This window comes from Gorilla gorilla, chromosome 3, assembly GCF_029281585.2.
Source record: "Gorilla gorilla gorilla isolate KB3781 chromosome 3, NHGRI_mGorGor1-v2.1_pri, whole genome shotgun sequence".
NCBI lineage: Eukaryota > Metazoa > Chordata > Mammalia > Primates > Hominidae > Gorilla > Gorilla gorilla.
This window is the reverse complement of record NC_073227.2, coordinates 93827051-93854261: the sequence shown is the minus strand read 5'-3', so window position 1 is coordinate 93854261 and position 27211 is coordinate 93827051. Positions and strand designations below refer to the sequence as shown.

Below are 27211 nucleotides of genomic sequence, written 5' to 3'. Positions count from 1 at the left end.
TATTTGCCCTCTTTAATGATATCTTTGATATTTCTTATGAATACAAATAAAGAGTGAGCCAGTTGGAAAGCTACCGCAATGATTTTTCAGTCCATCACTGCCAATTTTCACTTTGTAATTATAAGAAGCTGCTATCAGTGGTTCTTCAGTTCCAAATATCCCCAGTGTCTGGTGAGGGAAGCAAGCTGTCTGGTTCTTAGATGGTCTTTTTGCTATGCTCTGACATGGTGGAAGGGTCCAGGCAGCTTCTGGTGTCTCTTTTATAAGGGCACTAATCACATTCATGAAGTCTCCACTATCATGACCCAATCACCTCCTAAAGTCCTCACCTGTTAATACTATTGCATTGGGGATTAAGTTTCAACATCCAGGTTTTATGGGGACACAAACATTCAGACCACAACAGAGGGAGGCCCTCTAGTAGGCTGACGCAATAATCCAGGAAAAAGATGATGGTGGTTTGGCTTAGGGTAGTAGCAGTGGAAATCAAAGCTTTCGAATTTGGATTATGTTAGTGGTACAGTGAATAGGACTTACTTTTGGATTGAATTCGGCTTATGATGAAAGAGGGAAAAAATGAGACTAAATATTAGTTTTGATGCCTAGATGGGAAAGAATTGTGGAGGAGGAAGTTTTAGAGCATGGGAGAAAGTCAGTGGTTCTTTTTCCGCCATGTAGATATTGAGATGCCTGGTACACATCTAAGTAGAGATTAGGTAGGCGGTGACATGCGTCTGGAGCTCAACAGAGATTATGGGATGGAGATGGATTCGATTATCTGGAAGAATGTATAGATAGAGAAGAAAGGATGGCTGAGAATGGACACTCAAACAAGCCAGTATTTAGTGATCATACAAAGGAGGAGTCAGCAAAGAAGACTAGTGTTGAGGCCTGTGAGATAGCAGGAACATAGAGTGAGGTGATTGTTATTCGTGGTTTGTCTCAAAAGCATCAAGAAGAAAGTGTTTTAAAAGGTAGGAAAATCAATCTTGTCAAATGTTGCTAAGAGGCGGAGAAATGAGGAGAGAAGCGAACTCTTTGGCAAGGTATAGGCTCTTGGAACATGGGTGGAGAGGTGGAGGTAGGGCTAAATTAAAGGAATATATGATAAATAATCTGGACCCAGGAGGAAGAAGGAAGTGTTTGGACCCCAGGGTCATCACTGGGGGATTTCACTCGGGGACATTAATAACCCTTTTGGTGGGTTATTAGAATGACAAAATCCAGGGGCAAAACTCAGGTTTGAGAAGCTGGAGGAACCTGTGTAACCTGTATAACCAAATTGCCCAGACCAAATCCTGTGAATAAGTAACTGGGATTCACTGGGCTCATGGAGCATGTTGTGTCTGTGTGCCCAAGGCAGCATAAAATGCCCATGTGGCTTCTGACGTATAGAATTACTTTGCCTGGTGACTAAGCGTCTGTGTCTCTGGTATGAGTCCTCCAGGTGTCCTGCATGAGACCTGCCAATGATGTGCTATCAGAGGATGCCATTTCCAACTAGAGAAGCACCATTCTTTGAGCAAGAAGATAGCAATAGAAAAGAAAGTAAGGTATAAATCAATAATGACAATACAAGGTAGAAAGCAGAATGATGACAACAGTGTGGATTCAAAGGACATGGGGAGACTTTAAGATGTCCCACTGGGGACTAAAAGGGACCAGATATCTGGACCTGAAGTGAGGAGGGCCCTCTGCTGCCAGGAGAAATTGGTGAGAAAAGACTCAATGACATGAAATTTCATTAGATTACAAGGCCTGGTGTTGAAGAAATGTTTCAGTTTGGAGCCTGGAAAGGTAGGTTTGAATGGAATTGAAAAAAGCTTCGAGAGTCAGGTTAAGGGACTTGGGCTGTATTTATTAAGAAAGATACCAAGATGGTTTGTGACCAAATAGGTGATGGGATGATCAGAATGATAAAAGCCTAAAATGAGACTCCAGCCAAGCATTTACCCTGAAAACTGTAACAAAGTACCTAGTGAGTTTAACAACATGCTATAAAGAAAAATATGCATCAGAGATTTTATGAGAATAGAAGAATAGCTTTCATGTTTTCTTTTTTTCCTGGTACTCTGAAGAGTTAGGACATATAATTTCCTAATTTTTATTCATCTTACCCAACCCAAATAACCAGATTTGAAAGGAAAAGGAGGAAATCCACCCCCTTATACACAACCTTTAAAAAAAAAAAAAAGAAAACTGAACTCTCTCATCCATCTTTTTTATTCTGGCTCTATCCCCTAAAATCTTATAGACTTGGAGCCATGATAACTGAATATTCAATTTTTGCAAAATGGAATGAACAGAAAATATTATACTTTACATCTCTGGTCACACCCTAATGCCATTTATATGAACATATAAAGGAGGAGATTATTCACATCTGACCACAGTTTCCAGAGCTTGAAGGAGACTTGAAAAATATTACATCATACCTAATCAACTCTTCAAGTCAGAGCTTGATTTTAGCTGCCTAGAATTGCAGTTGTGTTCTGCTGATTGGGGCAAGGTTCAGCCAGTTTGGGTGAGTTATTGCAATAGAAGGAATATGATCCCTTATACAGAATTATATAAATCAATAGAGTCATATTTATTTTGCTAGAAATATATCTAAAACAGACTTACCAAATTGTTCAATCCATCCGTGTCTGGAGTTACTGTTTCTGTAGTTTTTCATTTACATAATACATTTTTCTGTATTTTTGCTCACACATGACATACTACTTAAAAACTTTCTAAAACCTTCTTATACTCTAGAGACACAACAAAACACTCAACTTAAATCAGAAACTAATTTATTAATGCATTATAGGAACAAATCATTAATATTATTCTCATGTTTAGGATATCCTCAGACCATCTCAAAAAGGAGGAAAAGATGACTATGATGGCTCACCAGTACCCCTCTTGGATCTTCATTAATGAGAAGACATTCATAACCAGGTAACCACACACCTTATATTATACATTGTCCTACTCACCAGTCATTTGTGGAATATACCATCAAACTTTTCTAAGCATGATGTATGGTCAACAAGATCAATAATATGAATCATCAGTAGAGATACTAGATAAGAAGTTGGAAAAGTATGTTCCTAAAGACTCTCAAATTTACTCTCATGGAACAATCACTAATATTTTGTTTAACAGTGGTTTTACTTTATTAAAAGCAACATTTCTGTTTTAATAGTTGGGATAATACTGAAGAGCAGCATTAGGTGAAAGATCTAAGGCTTCTCATAAATGATAGTTCTAAAGAATTAACCCCAGGGCCAAAAACATTATGTCCTGTCCTAACCTCTCCCTCCCTTGCTCCTCATGACACTTTATTTTTACTGGTTCCCTCTTGACATTAGATTATGCAATATATGGACAACATCCACAACTTTTCTTGTACGCAGCAAACAGTATCTCATATTGCTTTGGGAACAATAGAGTAGGGGCTTAAAAGCTATAAGAGTAAAGATGAAAACTGAAACTGGCCAAGCTACAGCAGAGGCTGGGGGCTGAGAGGAGATGAAATCATGAAAAAATAAGTGGTACTGAAACATGACCTAAATCTTATGGGGGGTGGAAAAAGGAAAAAAGCCAAATAAATGACAGAGAGAAGGAGAAGTGAATGATGCAGGGTTGGGCAGTAGGAAAGTGAGGGAAACAAATATGATCAAATATGGAAATAAAGCCACAGCTGAAAGATAAGGATGAACTATAAGCAGTGGGAAAAAGACCTGATGCAAAGGATAAAGGATCCACTGACTTATTCCTCAAACACTTACTGATTACTCACTGTGAGCAGGTGTATTTTTGGACCCTGAGCATTCAGTAATGAACCAAACAAAACCCTTACTCTCATGGAGTTACATCATAAAGTCGGGATACAGTCAATACATAAGATAAATGCTGAGGAAATGGAGTAAAGAGTGCTGGAGATAGAGAGCAGAAAGGGTTCTGATTGCATATAACCTAGTTCCTTCCTCAGTGAGCGGGAAGCATTGGAGGAAAAGCCTGCAGAAAGGGAGAAAGCAAGCCATGCAGGTTTCACAGGTATTCCAGGCAAGGGGAATGGCAACTCCACAGCCCTAAGGCAGATGCATATTTGTAAGGGTCAGGGAGAACAGTGTGGGGAAATGGAAGTAGAAAGACAGCAGGAGAAGAAGCCAAATGGGCTCAGAACATGTAGGGTTTGATAGGCCATTATGAGGCTTGATCTTTCCCACTAAATAAGATGAGAAGCTGTGGAAGGATATTGAGCACATGAGTGGCAATATCAGTCTAGCTGCTGTGTTAAGCACAGAGTAGAGCGGGGACAAGAGTGGAAACAGAGAAGTTACCAAGGAGCTGACAGTCCAGGGTGGAGATGAAGGTGGCTTGAACCAAGGTGGCAGCAGTAGAGGTAGAAAACAATGGTCAGATTCTGGATATAGTTTGAAGACCAACACAATAGGATTTCCAGAAGGGTTAGACATGGGTATGAGAGAAAGAGAATAACCAAGGATAATTCTAAAAATTTTGATCTAGAAAAATGGAGTTAACATTTTCTGAAATCATGAGGAGAAGCAGGAGCTACAGGAGGAGCAGGTTTGCAGTTGAGGATCCGGAATTCAGTTCTGGACACATTACATTTGAGATTGAATAAGAAGCATTTCTTAAAAATGAGGTCCATGGACCACCTGCTTCTGACTCAGATGCCTGTTCACAGTATAGACCCTTGGCTTCACCCCAGAACTAATCATGTGATTCTGATGCATACTGAAGTATTGAGAACGAATTCTCACAGTAGGAAAGGATTAAAGTTCTGAGAACTTCTGACCTCCTAACATAAACAAAATTCCTGGAGCTAGGGCAAATCTCTGCCAGGCTGTCACCAGAAATTATAACAATGCCACTGACCAACTATGATATCCAGCATACCACAAATCTGGCAAACACCCCTACTCATTTATTCACTTGGCAAGTAGTTTTTTAGCTCCCTCTCTTTACTAGGCATTGTTGTGGTAAACAAGACAAAAATTAGCAATTTATTGAGGTATTTTTATTTTCCTGCACAGAACTACATGAAAAGAATGGAAATTAATAGTTAAGCAGAATCTTCATAATCAAAATTTTGGTTTCAGCAAATTTCATGAGGATTACATATGATCAGTAAAATAAGAGGTCCTGATATTAATAATAGCATAGTAGGCAACATAACGTTTATATCCCACTACTGGATGAGAATTCTCTGAGTTTAGAAACTTCCCTGTTCAAAGGGTATTGGCACAGTTTAGCTTTGTACTGAAATGACTAAGCTTCCAGTTGCTGTTTTGTTGCCTGGAGTCATCATTGCACACTGCTTCACATAGTGAGCTGGGTGGAAAAAAATAAAAATAAATGTTTTTTATGGTTACTTTCAAAGTATTTTCACTTTAGGTCATAGGCTGAAATCTGGGCACTTTAGAGGTGAATAAATGCTAATCATGTATTTAAAAAAAATTAATGGAGAAGTTTAAATCCAGTTTTAGAATGCCAATCAGATTTCACTCTCAGAACCTATCAGACTTTTTCTGCTACTTAGTAACCTAATAAAAACTTTGCAGTCTATGCCTCTTCTAAGGGCAGCTCAAAAGGCACGTGTACAATCCTGTCCTTAGTAAGTTTAATTAGCGTGATGTAATAAATTTTAGCAGAAAGTGCATTATTCCAAACAGTTTCTTTTTCCAAGCATGTTGGCCAGCAACCTTTGTTGAAACAAAGGAACCAGCCACCTGCACTTCTAAGCACAAATTAAGCACAAAGAGCCAGTGTTCCAGAGGCTGCCTTCTACCTGGCCAGTACAGCCAGAAGGCAATGTTTGCCCAGGTTTCATATACAGGGTCTTCTCCTGATCAAAGGAATAGGAGCAAACACTGCGTGCCCCTGTGAGTCCTGAAGGTAAGTTTCTAAGAGGAGGGCATCATTCTCCTGAAGAACGCTGAATATCTGTCTTTAATTAAAGTATAAGAGAGCCTGTTCTGACTTATTTGTATAAAAAGTTAGAATTTTAAAATAAGCCAGAGACAGAGGATTTTAATCGCATATTTAGGAGCATCTACTTTAAAAATTAGAATTTTTGTCCACATGGGGATTGTTTTTAAAAATTCACATTATCCATGTTTGATGACCCAGTGAAATGAAAAGAAATTATTATGAGAAACTGGGTATCACATCTGTTATTTTGTCACAAAAGGGTCAATAACGTCATCATGAGATACGTGAAAGAAGGACATTTATTAGGTTTTTTATATCTGATATTTTTCAATAAGCATATATTGTCAACAGTCATTGAGCATATCAATATGACTTAATAATCTGTTATTCCTAGTAAAATTTATCTACTTTGCAGTTACCTGTTTTATCAATTAAGGAGGTTTAAAAACGATGAGATCATTTGTCTGCCCAAGATAATCTAAAAATGTTCTCAGAGAAAATCCAATGATTTTCTATGAGACTCCAGAAGTTCAGACTCCAGAAATATATCACATGTATGGAATTTATTTCAATTTCTGGATGCGTGAATTTTCTATGCTGTATTCCCTACACAAATAACTTTTGAGAGCATACCATAAGCAAGGAGGAGGAGGAAGAGGGGAGGGGAAGGGGGAGAGGAGAGGGGAGGGGAGGGGAGGGGATGGAGGAGAGGAGAGGAGAGGAGAGGAGAGGAGAGGAGAGGAGAGGAAAAAGAGTAGAGAGGAGGGGAGGGGAGGGGTTGGAGGAGAGGAGAGCAGAGGAAGAAGAGTAGAGAGGAGGGGTAGGGAGGGGAGAGGAGAGGAGAGGAGGTAGCTGTCCTACTCTTGTGGAGCTTGCAATCTGAAGCTGTAGCTCAAACCTGAGCCTTTATCAGAACCACCTGGAGGGTTCTTTAAAAGAAAGATTTCTAGGCTCCATCCCCAGAGTTTCCGATTCAGGAGTTCTAGGGTGTTTTGAATATTTGCTTGTCTAAGTTCCCAGGTGGTACAGATGCTGCTGGTCTGGGGATCACACTTTGAGATCCACATAGATCTAAAGGCCTGAAACAAACTGACATGTATTCTGAGGGAAGGAACCCAGTTCTATGAAAGAACAAAGCCCTAGTTTAAACAAGAGTTCCAAGAAGGCTTCCCTAGAAACAATGTTTGTACAGAGATCTGACTAAGAAGGAGCTATCAAAGTTCAGGACAGTGGGTGGAAGAGTGTTTCTGACACAGGAAATCTGCCAGAAATCCTTACAGCCATGGAGCAAAGAGTTCCAACAAGTGAAAGGTGCCCAGGGTGCTGGGGTGCAGGACACAGGGAAAATGTCTCTTGAAAGGAGGCTGAAGAGGAAGGCAGGAGAGAGACCAAACAGGACTTAACCTGCCATAAAGGTGTGGGGGTTTTATCCCAAGAGCAATGGAGAGACATTTAAGACATTTAAAGATGTTAACAAAGCAGATGATATGATTAGATACATTCTACATACTCTGGATTTAGTGTGGAGAATGTTTGGAGGATCCTCTGAATAGCAGCAAGGAGTTTGCTTATTATTTTTTTGTTGAATGTAAAGATAACCAGTGGTGAAAGTCATGGCAGCATTACTGAAGAACAAAGTCAGAGCCAGTGAGTGTAAGAGCCTGTGTGTCAGGAAGTCTCCCATTTTCAGGCTCGTGCTCAGGTTGATGGCCCTGGGAATCACTGGCTCCCTGTTGTGTTTCAGACCCTCTAGTAACAATCCCAAATGTCCAGGGGGCTGAAAGGCATATCGCTACAATAAATGAAAGACTTCATTAAATAGGATAGTTTCTCCCTCCCAAGGGAGCAAGGGGCATCAGAGTGTGAAGTCAAGTTACTCATTCTCAATAAGCACAGAAGTCCCTATCTGTTCATACACAAAGGGTGTAATTTTACAGCAAGTTTCCATCTGCTCCCATAATGCTTGCTGTTGTGTGGCACATCTGTGTTTACTTTTCAACTGGCTTTAAAAAAAAAGAAAAACTATAAGGCTTGTCTCAGAAAAACAGGAAATGAAAGGCTAAACCACAGACAAATGAGAAGCAAGACCCAAATATGAGCTAAGTACCAGCCTAATTGCTCCATTCCCTCATCTCTATCTTGCATGATGCTGAGGTTTGGGGTACGGGTGAACCCATCATCCCAGTAGTCGGCATAGTATCCAATAGATAGCTCTTCAGCCCTTGCCGCTTTCCCTCTCTCTTGTATCTAGTGGTCCCCAGTGCCCATTGTTCCCATCTTTGTGTCCATGTGTACCCAGTGTTAAACTCTCACTTATAAGTGAGAATATACAATATTTGATTTTCTGTTTCTCTATTAGTTCACTTAGGATAATAGCCTCCGGCTGCATCCATATTGCTGCAAAGGACATGATTTTGCTCTTTTTTATGGCTGCAGAGTATTCCATGGTGTCTATGTACCACATTGTCTTTATCCAATCCAGCACAGATGGGCACCTGGGTTGATTCCATGTCTTTGCTATTGTGAATAGTGTTGTGATAAACACAGGGGTGTGTATGTCTTTTTGGTAGAATGTTTTATTTTCCTTTGGGTCTATATCCAGTAAAGGGATTGTTGGGTGGAAAGGTAGTTCAACTTTTAGATTTTTGAGAAATCTCCAAACTGCTTTCCACAGTGACTGGACTAATTTACATTCCCACCAACAGTGTATAAGTGGCCAAAAGACATGGGCAGACACTTCTCAAAAGAAGACATACAAGCAGCCAACAAACATGAAAAAATGTTCATAATCACTAATCAGAGAAATGCAAGTCAAAACCACAGTGAGACACCATCTCACACCAGACAGAATGGCTTTTATAAAAAAGTCAAAAAATAACATATGTTGGCGAGGCTGCAGAAAAAAGGGAAAAATCCTCAGGTATTTGAAGTTGGAAGAGTGAGACAGAATTCAGAGCTTTCTGATCATTCAGGGTTTGCATTTTTACTTCAATCAAGGTAGACTACTTCTCCACAAATTTCTCAGTTTCCAGAATTTGGAACTCAGTCCCTTCATTTGCAAAGGAAATGCGAATAACCTACTTTCCTAGCTGAGGACGGTCTCTATGCAAAGATTGAAAAGCATTCTTTCTTCATCATTTGAACCAGATGAAGCCAAAAGTGAAAAGACCTGGAGCCATGGCTGTTTATGAAAGAGGAGCCAAAACTTGTAATTTTAATTCCAGGATTCAAATGGACAGGAATAAAGGATAAAATGGGTTTGGAGAATTCTGCTTCTATTACAGACATCATTAATATGGAATGATGATTTATCTTGGCAAATGGCTTGATGACAAGGCTTTATTCAGTTCCCTTCTGTGTCCTCATATTTCCTGATTCCATCTTTCCAAAAACATACAAGAGTGTATATTACATTTTTATGAACCTAAAAAATATCATGAAAGTATCACACATTTCTTATATAGAATTTATAGGCCGGGCATGGTGGCTCACACCTGTAATCCCAGCACTTTGGGAGGCTGAGGCAGGTGGATCATCTGAGGTCAGGAGTTTGAGACCAGCCTGGCCAACATGGTGAAACCCCATCTCTACTGAAAATACAAAAATTAGCCTGGCCTGGTGGCAGCTGCCTGTAATCCCAGCTACTCGGGAGGCTGAGGCAAGAGAATCACTTGAACCCAGGAGGTGGAGGTTGCAATGAGATGAGATCACACCATTGCACTCCAGCCTGGGCAATAAGAGCGAAACTCCATCTCAAAAAACAAAACAAAAAAAAAAAAAAAAAGAAAATTATTTATAAGGTATATAGAATTATAACATAGGAAATAAAAATCACAACCTTAATTCCCAGCAAATAATTCGTTACCTTTACATAGTTAATGTAATGTTTAATATGTTTAATATTTCGTAGTTATTTTATAAAAATATAAAGTTCTAAATTCAGCTTTTTGAACCTGACATATGAAATTGTTAAATAGCTTCACTGCTAAAATTTAATATCGTGAACAAAATCAGTGGGAAAAAGAAAACCTGTGCAAGAGAACTAATTAGCACTATCCTTTTCTCCCTCAGTTTTTCACCTGCTGAAGTCTGTTTCAAATATTCTTGGTTCCTGCTCTTAAACACGGCAACACACACAGTGGAATGGTTGTTTTGCTTTGTTTTGTTTTGTTTTTTTGAGACAGAGTCTCACTGTCGCTCAGGCTGGAGTGCAGTGGCGTGATCTCTGCTCACTGCAACCTCCACCTCCCGGGTTCATGCCATTCTTCTGCCTAGACTAGAGAGTAGCTGGGACTACAGGCGCCTGCCACCACACCTGGCTATTTTTTTCTATTTTCTAGTAGAGATGGGGTTTCACCATGTTAGCCAGGATGGTCTCCATCTCCTGACCTCGTGATCCGCCCACCTCGGCCTCCCAAAGTGCTGGGATGGCATGTTGTTCTTAATGCTGTTGTCACTAAGCAGCTCAGTGGCTGCCTAATTGGAACCATGAACATTTTTCAGCAAGTCTCCAAGAAGCAGAAGTAATACAAACTCAGGAAGCACAGCCAGGGGCTAAACATGCCTTTGGCAGCCTCGTTGAGTGTATTTTCCTCTGAGGTTCATTTGTATCACACGGAAGTCTTTCAAGTTTGTGTAGGGTGATGGCATATGACAATATTTATGCTTTGTCCTTAGTGGGTTCAAACTGTAAGAATCACTTTGTAAAGACTAGGACAGGGTTCTTTGCCTTTTAGGGAAGGACTAGGATAGTCACTTAATTATGCTGTAAGTCATTATTAAAACGAGGAAAAAATCTCTTAGTACAACTAATATTTGACATCCACTCTATCTACGGATATGAGACATAATTCACTTCCACCCATAATCCTGTCCCACATTCATGTATATTACAGTTTTATAAAATTAAATAAAAAGTTTCTTCCAGCCAGCCAAATACCTGATAAGATTGAGGAACTCATTTCATGCTAAGTACATTATTCATGGCAAACGTCAGAATGCGGGTAATTCCCATCGGCTGAGCAGCTGCAATTCAGGCCACAAAGTACAAAGTACACCAGAGCATTTTACAGTAAACTCTGGGTCCACTATTACTCATTAAAACCAAGCTGGAGCCTTAAAGGAACACGACCCTGGGATGCCCTCAGCATCCCTCCCCCTGACCTGCCCCCCACCAAGGTCAGTCTCTCCTTGGCCAACTCTCTTCCAGGGCCATGATGAAGAATCCTGGGTATTCATCGGCTTATACCAGGATTCTCTCTCCACACTGCTTGTGGCAGGGTGCCAACTTCTATCCTGGAGAAACGTATAATTTACATGTTCATTTAGCTAGAAGTCCAGTTTATATGGAAGTTTGGTTTTCTTCAGTTTAGTGAAAACACCATCCTTATATAGTGTTTGATGATGTTTAAAAACACCCTTCTTACATATTGTGATACAGTGTTTCACGTTCCAAAAACCAAGGCTCTTTCCTAGAAAATCAATTTTTTGTGTCTCACATATAAAAGTGTGAGAAATTTGTGTCTATTTCTTTTTCTTTCTTTCTTTCTTCTTTTGAGACGGAAACTTGCTCCGTCGCCCAGGCTGGAGTGCAGTGGCGCAATCTGGGCTCACTGCAAGCTCTGCCTCCCGGGTTCACGCCGTTCTCCTGCCTCAGCCTCCTAAGTAGCTGGGACTACAGGCGCCCGCCACCGCACCCTGCTAATTTTTTGTATTTTTAGTAGAGACGGGGTTTCACCGTGTTATCCAGGATGGTCTCTATCTCCTGACCTCGTGATCTGCCCATCTTGGCCTCCCAAAGTACTAGGATTACAGGCATGAGCCACCGCGCCCGGCCGAAACTTGTGTCTATTTCTTGGGCGTGCCTTGGACATCACAGACTTGTAAACTGGAAAACTGGACATAGAATCCATTTCTTATCACCCATTTTAAAGTATTTTAAGGGCCATCAAACAGTTTATGCTAAGCAGTCTGATCATGTTGGAAGGTGAACTTTTACAGGTTTGAGGGAGAAAGGTGCACAAATTCTTTTTGACGGGGTCCGCATGTAACACTTAGGTGGACCCTAAAAAAAATCTGTTAAAATTACCCCTGACAGGCCACAGTGTATATTAAATCAGGGCTCCTCTTATTGATTAGGGACTGCCCAGATAACACTTTAGTGATTGCCTTTGGTTCTTCTCAACCATACAATGCCTGTAATTATTATAGGTCCCTTCTGGACTTTAGAACCTTCTATAGACATGGCACATTTGTTCACCTTTCCATGGAACTTCAGCCTCGTTTCTGCACCTCTACCACACTAGTGTTGCAGTGGTCTCACTCATCTTGCTGCCTCTATCTTGTCTCGTACTGAAATCTATCTTCCACAATCTACCTAGTGATCCTTAGTATCATCATGTCTTTCACCTGCCTAGAATCTTCAATAGCTGCCCATTGCCTGCGAAGTGAATTCCAAGTTTCTTAAAATGGTTCACGGGGCTCATTCATTGCTCAGCATTCCCCATTTTACATGTTGCATTCTTGGAATCCGAACTCTTGAGTTTTTTCTGCGAACTATAGAAATAGCTACATGTCCCTTTTCATGTTGTTTCTTTGCCAGGTAAACTCTTTACATTCTTCTTTTCCTGTTTAATTCTCACCAACCAAGGTTCACCGTAGGCAACATCTATTCCTTAAAGCTCTCACCCCCCCTCCCATCATGACTGAGGCCTCTTGACTGTGCTCACACAGCAACTGTATCATGTTCAATAAATGACCTTCTGTGGGATGGTGTAATGTGAATAGACACAGATGATCAACTTAACAGTAATTCTTCACCTTGTTGTTCCCCTAATGCCAAGTTAAAATTAGAATGTTACAGACATACATTTTATTTTCAAGGTTATATTAGACATATTGTTTCATCAGGTACATAAACTAATCATCTTCAAAAGTTTCTCTGGTAAGGTGTACACACGATTAAAAGAAATGTTTGGACAACATTCACCATTGCTATAATTTGTTCAGGCAACTTCTAAATTTTCTTTTCTAATTCCTTGCTTTGTATTGCACCACTAATTTACCTAATTTTACTCCAATACTGAGCTCTAATCTTCAACACTCCAAAATCCTTCAAAATCCAATTAATAATCAAAAAGATTCTACTCATGGTGAGAAAAATACTTCTATGGTATCCAGCTACCCTGTATTACACAGTGGATTACAGATTGGAAGACTTTCTCTGCGAAGAGCCAGATTAGAAATATTTCAGGCTCTGTAGGTCATATGATTTCTGTTACAACTACTCATCTCTGCAGTTATAACAGAAAAACAGACATAGACAATGAGCAGACAAATTAGTGTGGTGATATTCCAATACAACTTTGTTTACAAAAACAGGCAGCCTGGGACCACCGTCTGCCAACTGCTTATGTCATTTGTAGACTTATTTCACTTGAGGATTTAGTCAGGCTCTATTCAGGTTCAGAAACATTTTCCAACTGCACATGATCCTGAAGTAAACACTTTAAAGGCTGCTCATACTCTACTATGTAATGTGCTTTTATCAGAAGCAGAAGCTGAGGGAATAAGATTATGTAAGGCTCCATTTGCTTTCATAACAACTCTCACAGCTCAGCATATCAGGAGTTGCATCCCAAGTGTCCCTGAAGTTTCTTTACAGTAAAATTTCTTTATGGTGAAATTTCTTAACAGTGTTCTGGCACTAAACAATGAGTGCTATAAATCATGTTCATGTTCTCGGCCAGTAGTATAATTTTTAGGAAATATCCTATGACAATGACCCCAGGAGAACAAAATCAGTGTGACCAATGATATTTAGAAGAGACATGTTCATTAACATTAAAAATGGAAAGTAATCCATTTGGGAAATGAACCAACAGTATGGAGGACTTCAGGAGAATCTTTTTTATGGCAATTGTGTGGAGTGTATTGATCCTTGGAAACGTACACCTTGAAAATTACAAGTGAGAAAAAGCCAATGGCAACATACATGCTTACCTGATTTCAAACATGTAACAGTCAGTATATATAAATTCTGTCATTCAATATTCAGTATTTATTGAAGAAGAGCCTACTGTGAGCAAGTTTCTGCTCTGAGAACCAGGAACACAGGAGTGAATAAAGTGGACCAAACTCCCTGCCCTCTCATTTTCTTATGAGACAGAGACAGATATTGAGGATCAAAGGGATTTTAGCAATTGAAATACTTGGAATTTTAATATCATGACTTGTTGGGTCTTTTTTTTTTTATAAAACCGCTTATATGAGAAAGCTTTTCTTCCTTTGTTTATTGTTGTTTAGGCAATGAGTATTTCCCGATAATTTTAGTCAACCAGAATTTGTCCTGCTATGTACCAAGTACTCTTCCAGGCACAGGATACAGTGTGAACAAAATGTGTACATACCCCTGCCCTGTTGGAGCTACATTCAATGGAGGAGACAGAACATAAGGAAATAAGTAAAATATATAGAAGGTGACTCAGGGACAGGGGCAGAGGAGAAAATCAAGATATGAAGTGCTGGGAGAAGGTGAACTTTTAGATTGGGTGATCAGGAAGGACTTCTTGAGAAGATGACTTTTGATTAAATAATTAAAGAAGATGAATGAGCTGGCAAAGTGAACGTTTGGGGGAATATCATTCTGGGCAGAGGGATCAGCAAGTGCAAAGGCCCCAAGATGAGAATCTGTCTGGAGTGACCAAGGAACACCAGGGAGGCTGGTGGTTGCATGAAGTGAGGGAAGGGTGGGAGGAAATGAGATGAAAGAGGTAACAGAAGACCAGTTGCATCCAGCCTTTTAAGCCATTGTAAGGATGTTGGCTTTTAATCTGAAAAACAAGAAGACATTGAAGAGTTCTGAGCAAAGAGGAGAGATGGTCAGGTTTGCATTAAAACAGTTTCTGCTGTTGAGAGTAAACAACAGATACAGGGAGGCTTTTAGGAGGCTGCTGCAATAATCCAAGTGAGAAATGATGATCATCTCAAGAGGAGCATCTCAAGACATAGAGACACTGAGAGAAAGATAGAATAGAGGTATGGTAAGAGCCAGTGTTCCCACTGCCAGGGCCCACCTGCCACAAACGGTGAGATAAGTCAGGAGCATTCCTTACCACAGCTGTGTTCCCAGTGGGAGACACAGGGAGGAGTTTCCAGGCAAGAAAGCGCTGAGTCACTCACCAGCACATCTGGTCTCAGATCTTGATACCCAGATGGAAGGGCGGAAAGGTAGAGGGCTCCTCCCCTACAAACTTTCCTGGCCAGAGTCTGCCATTGTCAGCTGTGTGGGGCAGGCCAGGAGAGAAGCTCCCCTGCCACAGTAACAATGAGCCTTTGCTCACTGTTGCTTCACCCAGCCAGCTGGGATCTTTGACTTCTGTGGTTGCCTTTAATAGTCTAAACAGCCCCGGCAAGTAGGACAGATCACCTTCATTTCACAGCTGTGGAAATTCAGGGATACTAAGTGACTTACACAAGGGAACACAGATTTGGAGAGTTGGGGCACTGGTGTCCCATCCCATGCCCTGGGGACACAGGAGGGAGTAGTGTATAGAGAGATGGTATCAGCCACACACCAGTGCTTAATTTAGGTTGGTTAAAAATGTTGAAATACAAAAAGGAATATGAAACCAAATTCCTCTTTCGTGGCTGCCTCCTGCTACAGAGCACTTGTTCTCACCATTTTTGTCCTCAGTCATTTCCCACCTTTGGTTATTTATTTATGAATTAGCAACTTCAACATTTGCTGATATTTTAAGAATGCTTCCACTTCCAATGACATATGTTAAGTTAAAGTGACAGAACAGTAAAGATTCCATTAAACTATTTCTTTCTATCTCATACCTTTATGAAAGTACCATTATCACCTTTTACGTTAAAAACTCTAAGACTGATTGTAATAATTTTTTTTTATTTTTAGGGAACAACTTAATTCTTTATTGAAGACCTATAACATTTTTTATGAGAACCAGAAAAATCTGCATATTTTATACGGAGAGGTAAGCCCACTGAAGAAAGGCGATCCAGTGTTATTCACACACACACACGAGCGCACACACACACACACACAATTCTGGAAGAAACAGGTGAAAGTTTAACTTGATTATGATTCTTTTAGACTTGGGCTTGGAACACTTGTGACTTTCTAAGCATTTTTGAGATATAAAAGCATTTAAAAATTTTAATGACATATTTTCTTTCTATTTTAAAAATAGAATATGAATATTTTAACAGCATTTCCACTGAAAATCTATCACAATACTTTCTTACAAATGCATCAGAATGTATATAGAAAGATATTCATTGTGATGTCATTTGTAATGCAGAAAATTGAAGACATCTCTATCAATTAGGGATTATTCAAATAAATTATGATGCATCTGTAATGTCAAATTTGATTTGGGTTTTAAAATGAATGCATTAGATTCCAATAGAGGTGCACTATATCAAAATAATAAAAATTTTGAAATATTAAAGAAAGAATTCAGGAAAGTCCTGAAGCTAGAAAGCATTTTTCTAACTTTTAAGTTCAGGGGTACAAGTGCAAGTTTGTTACATAGGTAAACATGTGTCATGGTGGTTTGTTGTACAGATTATTTCATCACCCAGCTATTGAGCCTAGTACCCATTAGTTATTTTTCCTGGTCCTATCCCTCCTCCCAAATTCCACCCTCTGATAGGCCTCAGTGTCTGTGGTTCCCCTCTATGTGTCCATGTGTGCTTATCCTTTAGCTCCCACTTATAAGTGAAAGCAAACAGTATTAGGTTTTCTATACCTGCATCAGTTTGCTAAGAATGATGGCCTCTAGCTCCATCCCTGCAAAGGACATGGTCTTGTTCTTTTTTATGGCTGCATAGTATTCCATGGTGTACATGTACCACATTTTCTTTATGCCATCTATCATTAATGGGCATTTAGGTTGATTCCATGTGTTTGCTATTATAAATAGTGCTGCAACGAACATATGTGTGCATATGTCTTTATAATAAAATGATTTATTCTCCATTGGGTATATACCCAGTAATGGGATTGCTGGGTCAAATGGTGTTTCTGTCTTTAGGTCTTTGAGGAATCAACACACTGTCTTCCTCAATGATTACATTAATTTACACTCCCCAGCAGTGTATAAGGGTTCCTTTTTCTCCACAACCTCACCAGCATCTGTTATTTTTTGACTTTTTAATAATAGCCATTCTGACTGGTGTGAGATGGTATCTCTTTGTGGTTTTGATTTGCATTTTTCTAATGATCAGTTATGTAGAGCTTTTTCATATGATTGCTGGCCACATGTATGTCTTCTTTTAAGAAGTGTTTGCTCATGTCCTTTGCCCACTTTTTAATGGGGTTGTTTGGTTTTTTCCCTTGTAAATTTGTCTAAGTTCCTTGTAGATGCTGAATATTAGATCTTTGTCAGATGCATAGTTTGCAAAAATATTCTCCCATTCTGTAGATTGTCTGTTTACTCTATTGATAGTTTCTTTTGCTGTACAGAAGCTCTTTAGTTTAATTAGATCCCATTTGCCAATTTTTGGTTTTGTTGCAATTGCTTTTGGCATCTTCATCATGAAATCTTTGCCCATGCCTGTGTCCTGGACGGTATTACCTAGTTATCTTCCAGTGTTTTTATAGTTTTACATTTTACATTTAGATCATTAGTCCATCCTGAGTTAATTTTTGTATATGGTGTAAAGAAGGGATCCAGTTTCAGTTTTCTGCATATGGCTAGCCAGTTATCCAAGCACCATTTATTGACTAGGGAATCCTTTCCCCTCTGCTTGTTTTTGTCATATTTGTTGAAGATCAGATATTTGTAGATATGCAGTCTCATTTCTGGGTTCTCTACTCTGTTCCATCAGTCTGTGTGTCTATTCTCCTACCAGTATCATGCTGTTTTGGTTACTGTAGCCCAGTAGTATAGTTTGAAGTCAGGTAGTGTGATGCCTCCAGCTTTGTTCTTTTGCTTAGGATTGCCTTGGCTATTCAGGCTGTTTTGGATTCATACGAATTTTAAAATAGTTTTTTCTATTTCTGTGAAGAATGTCAACAGTAGTTTAATGGGAATAGCATTGAATCTACAAATTGCTTTGGGCAGTATTGCCATCTTAACAATATTAATTCTTCCTATCCATGATCATGGAATGATTTTCCATTTGTTTGTGTCATCTCTGATTTCTTTGAGCAGTGACTTATAGTTATCTTTGTAAATATCTTTCAGTTCCCTTGTTAGCTGTACTCCTAGGTATTTTATTCTTTTTGTGGGAGTTTGTTTGGGATTTGGCTCTTGGCTTGATTGTTGTTGGTGTATAGGAATGCTAGCAATTTTTGCACATCGATTTTGTATCCTGAGACTTTGCTGAAGTTGCTTATCAGCTTAAGAAGCTTTTGGGCTGGAACGATGGGGTTTTCTCAATATAAGATTATGTCATCTGCAAACAGGGATAGTTTGACTTCCTCTCTTGCTATTTGAACGTCCTTTATTTCTTCAAAAGCATTTTTAGGAGTGCCACTGGCAGGCTACTGTACAAAGTGGCCTTATATTTACTTTTTTTCTTTTTATTTAATTTCAGTGTTTCATTCTCCATACGTCTCTTCACTCAGCCTTGTATTCTGATGGGGCTCACTTTACATATTTACAATATCTTCCTGGCCAAAGGGGACATTAGAATTTTCTACTCCTGATTTAATTTCATGGCACAGCATGGACTTTAGGCGACCATGATTTGGCTTAAATCTACAGTTTGGATGGAAGGAAATTTACAAAGCACTCTGGCCTTTCCTATTGAGCTTAAATGATTTAGTTCAATTGGGTATTTCAGTTACTTTCCCAAATTCAATAATATACTGAATTAAATAACTAATCTCTTTATAAAGAAGTGGGCCTAATTTTAAATTATTTCAACATTGTCCTATATCTTAAATCTTAATATATACAATTATAAAAATATAAAATTTAGGAAAAGATTAAAACTAGGAAAATGATTATTTATACTTTAATTCAAAAGTTTCCACAAAATTCATGATATTAAGTTTGTTTCCTTTAGGTGAATGTTTGAGTTTTTGTGTTATGAACATTTAAGTTGAGGCATATTCTTTCCAATTCTGTACATCAGTGCTCCATTTATAATACAAAAGTTATTTAGGTCAGGTGCTGTGGCTCATGCCTATAATCCCAGCACTTTGGGAGGCCGAGGCAGGTGGATCACCTGAGGTCAGGAGTTCGAGACCAGCCTGGCCAACATAGCAATACCCTGTCTCCACTAAAAAAGAAATAGAAAAATTACCCAGGCATGGTGGTGCATGCCTGTTATCCCAGCTACTCGGGAGGCTGAGACAGGAGAATCACCTGAACCAGGAGGTGGGGATTGCAGTAAGCTGATATCACACCACTGTACTCCAGCCTGGGTGACAGAGCGAGACTCTGTCACAAAAAAAAAAAAAAAAAAAAAAGTTATTTAATTTTTTAAAATAGTTTCATGTTTTATATAATTTTTAAAAACTGTATGAGGTGAAGTGTATGGTGAGGCTACCAGACTTTTCAATCTTTACACACTGATCAATAAAGTCATAATTTAGAATTTTTCAAATCTTCTGACACTGTTTAAAAGGGGCAGTCCTTGGATGACAATATGTGGCTTTATTCATCTTTGGTTAATTAATCAATTAATTAAACAAATATTTATTGAATGTCTACCATGTACCAGACACCATTTTAAAAGCTGGAGATATAGCAATGAAGAATCTAACAACCTCAGCAGAGTAGTGGGTTTTGTTTTTCTTTTCAGAGATTCTATAAGTTTTTGATACAAAGGCTTAATTGAGTTCTAGTTAGGCAGAGAAAGAATGCTATCCACCATTAACTATATAATCTATATCATATACAGTCATTTCAAGGAATAAATTGTATTTGATTGTTGAAAACAACTGATTGGTAACCTGACCTCTTAGTAATCTGAAATGTAAAGTCAAAAGTGGAAGAAGTGCAAAACTTTGTTTCAGGAGTGATTCCAAAGCAAGTTTATCAGCCAAAGAAATAATAAACAGTAATATAGAGCACCTATTGAATGCCAGGTGCTGTGAATTAGGGGTTATCATAATGTCTGTTTTTCACATGAGAAAGCCCAAGTTTAAAGGTAGCCAGCGACTTGTCCAAGGCCACAACTAGGAAGTGGCAGAGCCAGGGTTTGAGCACAGGTCTGTCTGATTCCAGAGTCTGGAGTTTTCATTATGCTCTCAAATAAGAATTGAGTTTTTAAATGTTGTCTAACAATTGATTCTTCATAATATGAATAATAGTTAATGAATGTTAAAATAGGTATTGGGTGGCTGGCATATGACTTTTGTTAGTTTCTACATTTTCCAAAGTTTCTATAACAGAAAACATTACTTTAACATTGGAAAAGCACTTTCATATATATAATGATTATTTATGCTTTAATTCAAAAGTTTCCACAAAATTCATGATGTTAAATTTGTCTCCTTCTTCTGCTATACTACAGTATTTCTAATTTTAAAGAAATTCTTCAAATGCTGTTGTTTTTACAAAAAATATATCTATGTTTTGAATTTTTACAGCGTGTTTTCACACGTGTTATTTTACTTGTTTTGCATAACTTTGTGAGTTAAATTGTTTTCTGTTCAGCAATGAGGAAATAGCTGCTAAATCTTTAAATAGCTGTTTTTTTCTAACTTCTAGTTCAGCATAATTTTTAAATCTGCTTTAATTTTAAATTAAACAAAATTAGAGAATTAAAATTCCACTTAATGGAAGAATCAGAGTTCAGAAAGCATTTTGACATACTGTGCCCTCTGGTGGACATGCCATTACCATTATGATTTACTCACTTTGCTGGGTATGGCTGTTTTCAAAAATAAAAGAATGCTTTAAAAATAGAGTGGCTTTGTAGATAAATTGGAAAGCCAAACAACAACCCTGGCGTTTCTTTTTAATCTATTTAGGTTTCTTATGCACTTAATTTCTACATCTTCAGTTAAAACATTTACCGTCTATAAATAATACAAAAACAATTGGGGGATTATTCATTTCTTCCTTAGACTGAAGATGGCAAACTAATTGTTGAAGGAATGCTGGACATTTTCTGGGGAGTAAAACGACCTATACAGCTAAAAATACAAGATGAGAAGCCATTCTCTTCTTTTACTAGTATGAAGTCATCAGATGTCTTCTCCAGCAAAGGGTAAGCTATCTTTCATGTTTTTAATTCCTCAGAAGATGATCTTCATATCTAGTTTTATTGCGTGCACTCTTAAGGAGGGAAACTTAAGCTTGTGTAAAACTGATTACACACAATCTCATTTAATTTCCCAGCAATGGCCGGGCACGGTGGCTCACACCTGTAATCCCGGCACTTCAGGAGGCCAAGGCAGGTGGATCACCTGAGGTCAGGAGTTCGAGACCAGCCTGGCCAACATGGTGAAACCCCGTCTCTACTAAAAATACAAAAATTAGCTGGGCGTGGTGGCAGCCGCCTGTAATCCCAGCTACTCGGGAGGCTGAGGCAGGAGAATCGCTTTAATCCGGGAGGCGGAGTTTGCAGTGAGCCGAGATTGCGCCATTGCACTCCAGCCTGGGCAACAGAGTGAGACTTTGAAAAAAAAAAAAATCCCAGCAACTCAATGAAGTTGGTGTTCAGAAACCAGGGCTCTTCAAGATTAACTAATTTGTGCAAGATCCCCAATTACGATATGGCAGAACTGGACTGGGCCTTACTTCTGTCTGGGGTCCACAGCCTGTGGTCTTGACTCCTCTGCTCTGTTACTTCTCTCCTGGAGACTGCATTGCTTCATTGGAAAAGGCAAAATGTAAAGGCAGAATTTGATTTACCCTGGCCTGGTCTCCAAAATAAGAGGATAAAATCTAAATGTCTTCTTTCCTTGGAACAAAGGGCTCATCGTGCTTTCTACCAAGGAAACTTAATGATGCTCCATCTGATTGTCCCAATCCTGTTCAACAGAGCACCCTGAAATGCATTTGAAGTTAAATAAATGCACAAAACAGTCCCTTGTGTGGGTTTATGCAAGTGTCCTTGGATATCCAGGTTGGGCTGATTTTTTTCCTTACCCCTTTACAAGTTTTAGAAAAATTAATAAATATTCTCAGCAAGAAACATACCTGTATAAAAGTTCCTTTCATCCTTTTTTTCCATCCCTTCTTCCTTTTTAGTCCTTACCTCTCCAGCTCAACCCACTGTGTATATACATTGAAATACCAAGCCTTCCTTTCCTACCATTCATCCTCCCATCCATTGTTAGATGAGCTGGCATTCTATCAGAGGAGGCAATGGAGAAAGAGCTGCCAGGACAATTTGCCCAATGTAATATTTGGCCACAACTAGGGAAAATTAATTATCACATTGACAGAAGTCTGCTTTTCCTTTGGAAAAAATATTTAAGCCCGACTATGATTTTCACCTTGCCAATATTTCTCAAAAATTATGCTACCGCCATGCTGAATGTTTTGTAATTCCCTACACATTTCATGCAATTTCTAATTTTCCTGACTCTGCCTAGAAGTCTACCTGCTTCTCCACATCCATTTGCCTGACTCTCTTCCACCAATCCTTTAAGACCCAGGTGAGGTAACATGTTCTCCAGAAAGCCATTTCTGACCCCTCAGTCTATACTAGGCTCACTGAAAACTTTTCTATATCACTTGACACACATGCAGTCAATTGTATTTTTGTATACTTATCTCCTTGTCTATAGTGCAAGCTTCTCGGTGGTAGGGAATGTGCTTTATTCATCTTTGCTTTATTTGCTTTATTCATCCCAGTGCCCAACTGTGTGCCTGGCACAAAGAGGAGATTCAAACCATAGTATAGAGCAAAATCCCCAGAAGCCTGTGGTTAAATTACCTCTGCTTTGTTGTGACTACTTAGTCCCTCTATCTATCTCGTCTCCCATCCAAGCTAAGGATTGCCAAGGAGCTTAGGGCTCAGGGCCTAAGGAAGAACGGAAGGGGGGCAGCAGCCTGAGAGAGCCCCACATTTCTCACTTCAGGTACCTGATGACTGATGGGGCTTATGATTCTAAATGACAAGGAGCATCATTTAAAAGGAAAATTTACTCTTGGGCTCTGCTTTCAGAAAACTGTACAAGATACGAATTTATAAAGTGAACTACCATACTTCATATTACGTAAGACCTCATTGCAAAATTCTCTGAGCAGTCACATCTATTTGATGCATTTTAACTTTTTAATTCATGAAAATGTAATAAATATCAAACATTAAAGGAAAATGCCACAGAAATGAAGTAAGGTAATTTTAGTATCACCTTAAACCATCATTATTTTGTATGGCTTTACCAAGATATGTTTTAAGTTTTATTTTATTTTTAATTGACAAATAATAATTCTAAAAATTTGTGGGATACAACATGTTTTTATGCATATGTATATTGTAGAATGAACAAAACAGGCTAATTAACATATCAATCATCTCAAATATTTATCACTTTTTGTGGTGAGAATAGAGAATATAAAAAATTCTCTTATTTAACTCTTTTGAAATATGCAATATATTATTATTAACCACGATATTTTTTAACTTCTCAAATTTAAAACACTTGTTCCTAGCAATTCTGAATTTTTGGATGAGTTTCAAGAGCCCAGGTGGACAAGGTAATATGCCTCTCCATATACTGCCACAGGTTCTAAAATAATATCCTCATGATACACCTGCTACAGGATCCATTTACATTTTGCATTGTTTATTAGTACATTGCTGTGAAGCAAACAGGAATTGGCTCTTTTTGTTTAAAGTTGAGAAAAATTACCTAGAAACCTTCACTGGCTTGTCCTTTTCCAGTAACAAGATTAACTGTAGAACATTTGGCAGAAAAAGATCCCATTCCTTTTACGTACACACAGAACCACACGCAAACAAGAGCAAGATTAGATTTGGTTGTCATTAATTAGCCGAGAGTACTTCCTGGGAGCCAGCTGAACACTCAGGCAGGAAGGCACAGCACAATTTGAAATGGCTTTTCCCTGGTTTCTGGTTCACTAATGGGGTGCATAGCCACCTAAGGTATCACTTTTGTTGTTTCAATCCAGTTCTAGACACCCTCCCTCTGGTTGTCTCATTTAAGATAACATCTATTTAAATTCTCAGCCTTTAATAGTGAAAAGAAATTGACTGTTTTCTTACTTTTAAACTTCTCCTATTTTCTTTTCCCCATAGTGGGCACCTCTAGGCAAAACTTACACCTCTGCTCTTGCAGGATGACAGATTTTTATATCTGCAGTGGGTAAGCGTGGGGTAAATGACAATAGAACTTCAGCTGCAGGAAGGGCTATAATCTTGTGTCTTTTAGTTCTCTCTTTGACGGAATCATTGGTCTTGTCACGTTAGTTTAATTATGTTTGAAATGAGTCACACAGAGGAAGTATCAGCTTAATTGGAGTGAAGAAGCTTTTTAAAAATCAGTTTTTTTGAGCTCTGACCACTTGTTATTCTTTATGGAAACAATTCTATGGGCAGTACTTTGATCTCTCATATCTGGCACAAGTGTTTTGGAAATCTTTCATAACAAAAGAGAAGAACAGCCTTGTTAAGGTTGTGTTTGCTTATGCTATTTTTCACTTCTGTTTTTAATATCTTTCAAAACTCAGCTTTTGCATATTTTGGACAAGTCATGACAGAATAACATAAAGAGCACAAACTGGACAGGTGTACATTTGAATAACGTCAGTGGTGTTTTTTTTCTTACAATATGGGTAGGGAAGTGACCATATTCTATTTGTCTATCAAATTTCTACCTCCTTTTTATTTTTAAACTCCTTAGAAAACCTCCCCATCGTTTAAATTTGCAAATGATATACATCCTGAACTTTAGTCAGAGCAACAGAAGTCCCATGTTTGGGCAAGTTAAACTATTTGATATTACATAAAGTTCCAACCAGTTTTCTCTTGAAAACTCTGGATAACTGCCCTGAAGCTTAGTCATGTGCACAGTTGTATGGGGTGATGCTTCAAATTACACAATCCAGAGCTGAAAACTGGTGTTTTCTGCTGTCGATGGTAGAAAAAAATAAGGGGCCAAACACAGAATATATTGGATGACTTTTGGCCTCCTATATTTGTGTGACAAAACTAAGCTGTCATGTCTGCCAGGGTCACCGAGAATTTGACTGGCATCCTGGGGATTCTTATCTTTAGCCCTATGACATAGCATCAGGTTACTTTGCATTTTTAGTTTCTGTTTTTCATTGGTATTGACTTTTCCGTTCCTAACCCCCCTTCTATGATAATTATGTCTGCCACTTTCTGATTATTAAGCTGCTATAGATTTGGGGAAATGGGTAATTTTATCTGCCATAAGACTAATTAGATTCTGAGTCAGGACCTGGTAGTTTTCCTTTGAGTTAAAGTTATTACCTGTAGTTGGGCTTTATGACATTTGTTTTGATTGGCTGTATTCTGAATAGTACAGCTTGCTGGAAAATTAACAAATATATTAGGATTACCTTCTCTACCTCATAAGGCTATTGTGAGACTCAAATGGTATAGTAGCCATAAAACAGGCTTCAAAAGAATTCAAAAGTAAAGCAGATAAGGGATGACTTTTTTCGTATTCACTACCATTAGTATTAATAAATATTTTTTGTTGCCACCAATGAAATTTGGGCAGAGTCAATGCCATAAATTCCCTATAAGTGAGTATATTTTAGTCATAAGAAAAACAGACATTATTGAAGAGATTCTTAGATAATAGCAACCATTTGCCTAGAGAGATCCAGGAACACCTTGGGTTGCTAATGGTTCCTGGCCCATCAGGAATGAAATAGATACAGATGCTGGTGATGATGATGATGATGATGATGATGATGATGATGATGACAATGGAGATGAGGATAATTATAATTATTGTTAATCTATATTGAATGCTTACTATTTTCAGGGCACTGATTCAAGAATTTTATACAAATTAACTCTTAATCCTCAAAACAACCCTATCCTACCTCATGCTATTATCATTTTTATTTTACAGATGAGGACACAGGCACAGAGGGGATAAGAAACTTGTTTAAGACCAGATAAATAAAATAAAATTGAGTTTTGACCTGCCGTAAAAATAAACATTTGTCAGGTTTCATGTATTCTGAGCACTAGAATGCACTTAAAATTGCTAGTTTCTTTATGAAATCACAATTTTCTGGCAAAATTCTCATACATTTTCCTCCTTCGTAAACTACATTCTTCATGGTAGTCAAGGGCCTTAAACGATAGGCAGTATATTTTATTATTTTAGAGCCACTCTACCTAACAACGTTTTGAATGCAAAAGGTACAATACGTATTGACAGAATGTATAAAGAACACTTTTATACCTAAACTCCCCTAAGAGTATTGTGAAATATCTTTATAACAATTGATCATCTTGGTTTCTACTAATTTAATTTGGACATATGTTTTACAGAATCTATATAACTTGTGTTTCAGTATGTAACTGAATTATTATGTCAAAAAGATATGCTCTATAAAAGTACAGGAAGCATTTAAAACATATCGACCACTGTGGTATGAATATAATTTTAATAATATCATAAAATTGTTATAACTTTGGACAATACATCCACCTACAGAGGCCCACAGTATTACTATATTAATATTGTAAATCTGGAAACCATCATAGGCTTCAATATGAATGGAACTGATGGACTTACAAGATTTATTACTTTTCAGAATGACACGCTGGGGGGAATTTGACGATCTCTATCGTATTAGTGAGCTGGACAGGACCCAGATTCCTATGTCTGAGAAAAGGAATTCCCAGGAAGGTCAGTATCAAAATCTTATTGATTGGGAGACTTAATTTTTAATTAGTGTAAAGTATGACTCCATATGTTTCTCTGAAGTCTAACCTTTTTCATACTACTACACAATAAACTCTTGTTTTATATGTATATATATTTTTAAATATCTTAGGAGCATAGTAACTTACGTCACTATAGTGCTTGTATGATGTTTAAGAACATTACTTTGGTATATAAAAATATAATTCTTAAAAAAATTATATTATGTCACTTAGATTTATTAGAATAGGGAGAGCTCATAGTTTTAATAAAGTTTGTATTCATAAAATTGTTAAATATCTTCCCCAAAGATTAGAGTCGTTTATTATTCTCAATAGCTTTATATGTTAGGCCAAGCCCATCAGACCTAATTCTGTATCTTTTTAGAAGTTGAACGTTTTAGTTAGTTAATAGATATGTCAATAACATTACTTCTCAGAAAGACACAGA

General features: G+C 38.2%; 1 protein-coding gene across 5 annotated transcripts in view; it reads left to right on the top strand.

The window, feature by feature from the left end:
• RASSF6 (Ras association domain family member 6) overlaps nucleotides 1-27211 on the top strand; it is a 49117-nt gene that overhangs the window by 6002 nt on the left and 15904 nt on the right. For 3 of the 5 annotated variants that reach the window (XM_063705313.1, XM_004038807.5, XM_004038806.5), the window contains exons 2-5: nucleotides 2845-2943; nucleotides 15866-15944; nucleotides 20999-21141; nucleotides 26652-26746. In XM_063705313.1, coding sequence (XP_063561383.1) covers nucleotides 2879-2943; nucleotides 15866-15944; nucleotides 20999-21141; nucleotides 26652-26746 — 382 coding nt within the window. In that variant the 5' untranslated portion in view covers nucleotides 2845-2878. Of the gene's footprint in view, nucleotides 1-1748; nucleotides 1798-2844; nucleotides 2944-15865; nucleotides 15945-20998; nucleotides 21142-26651; nucleotides 26747-27211 lie in introns of those variants that run through there. The other 2 variants (XM_063705312.1, XM_063705314.1) reach the window with 1 other exon arrangement.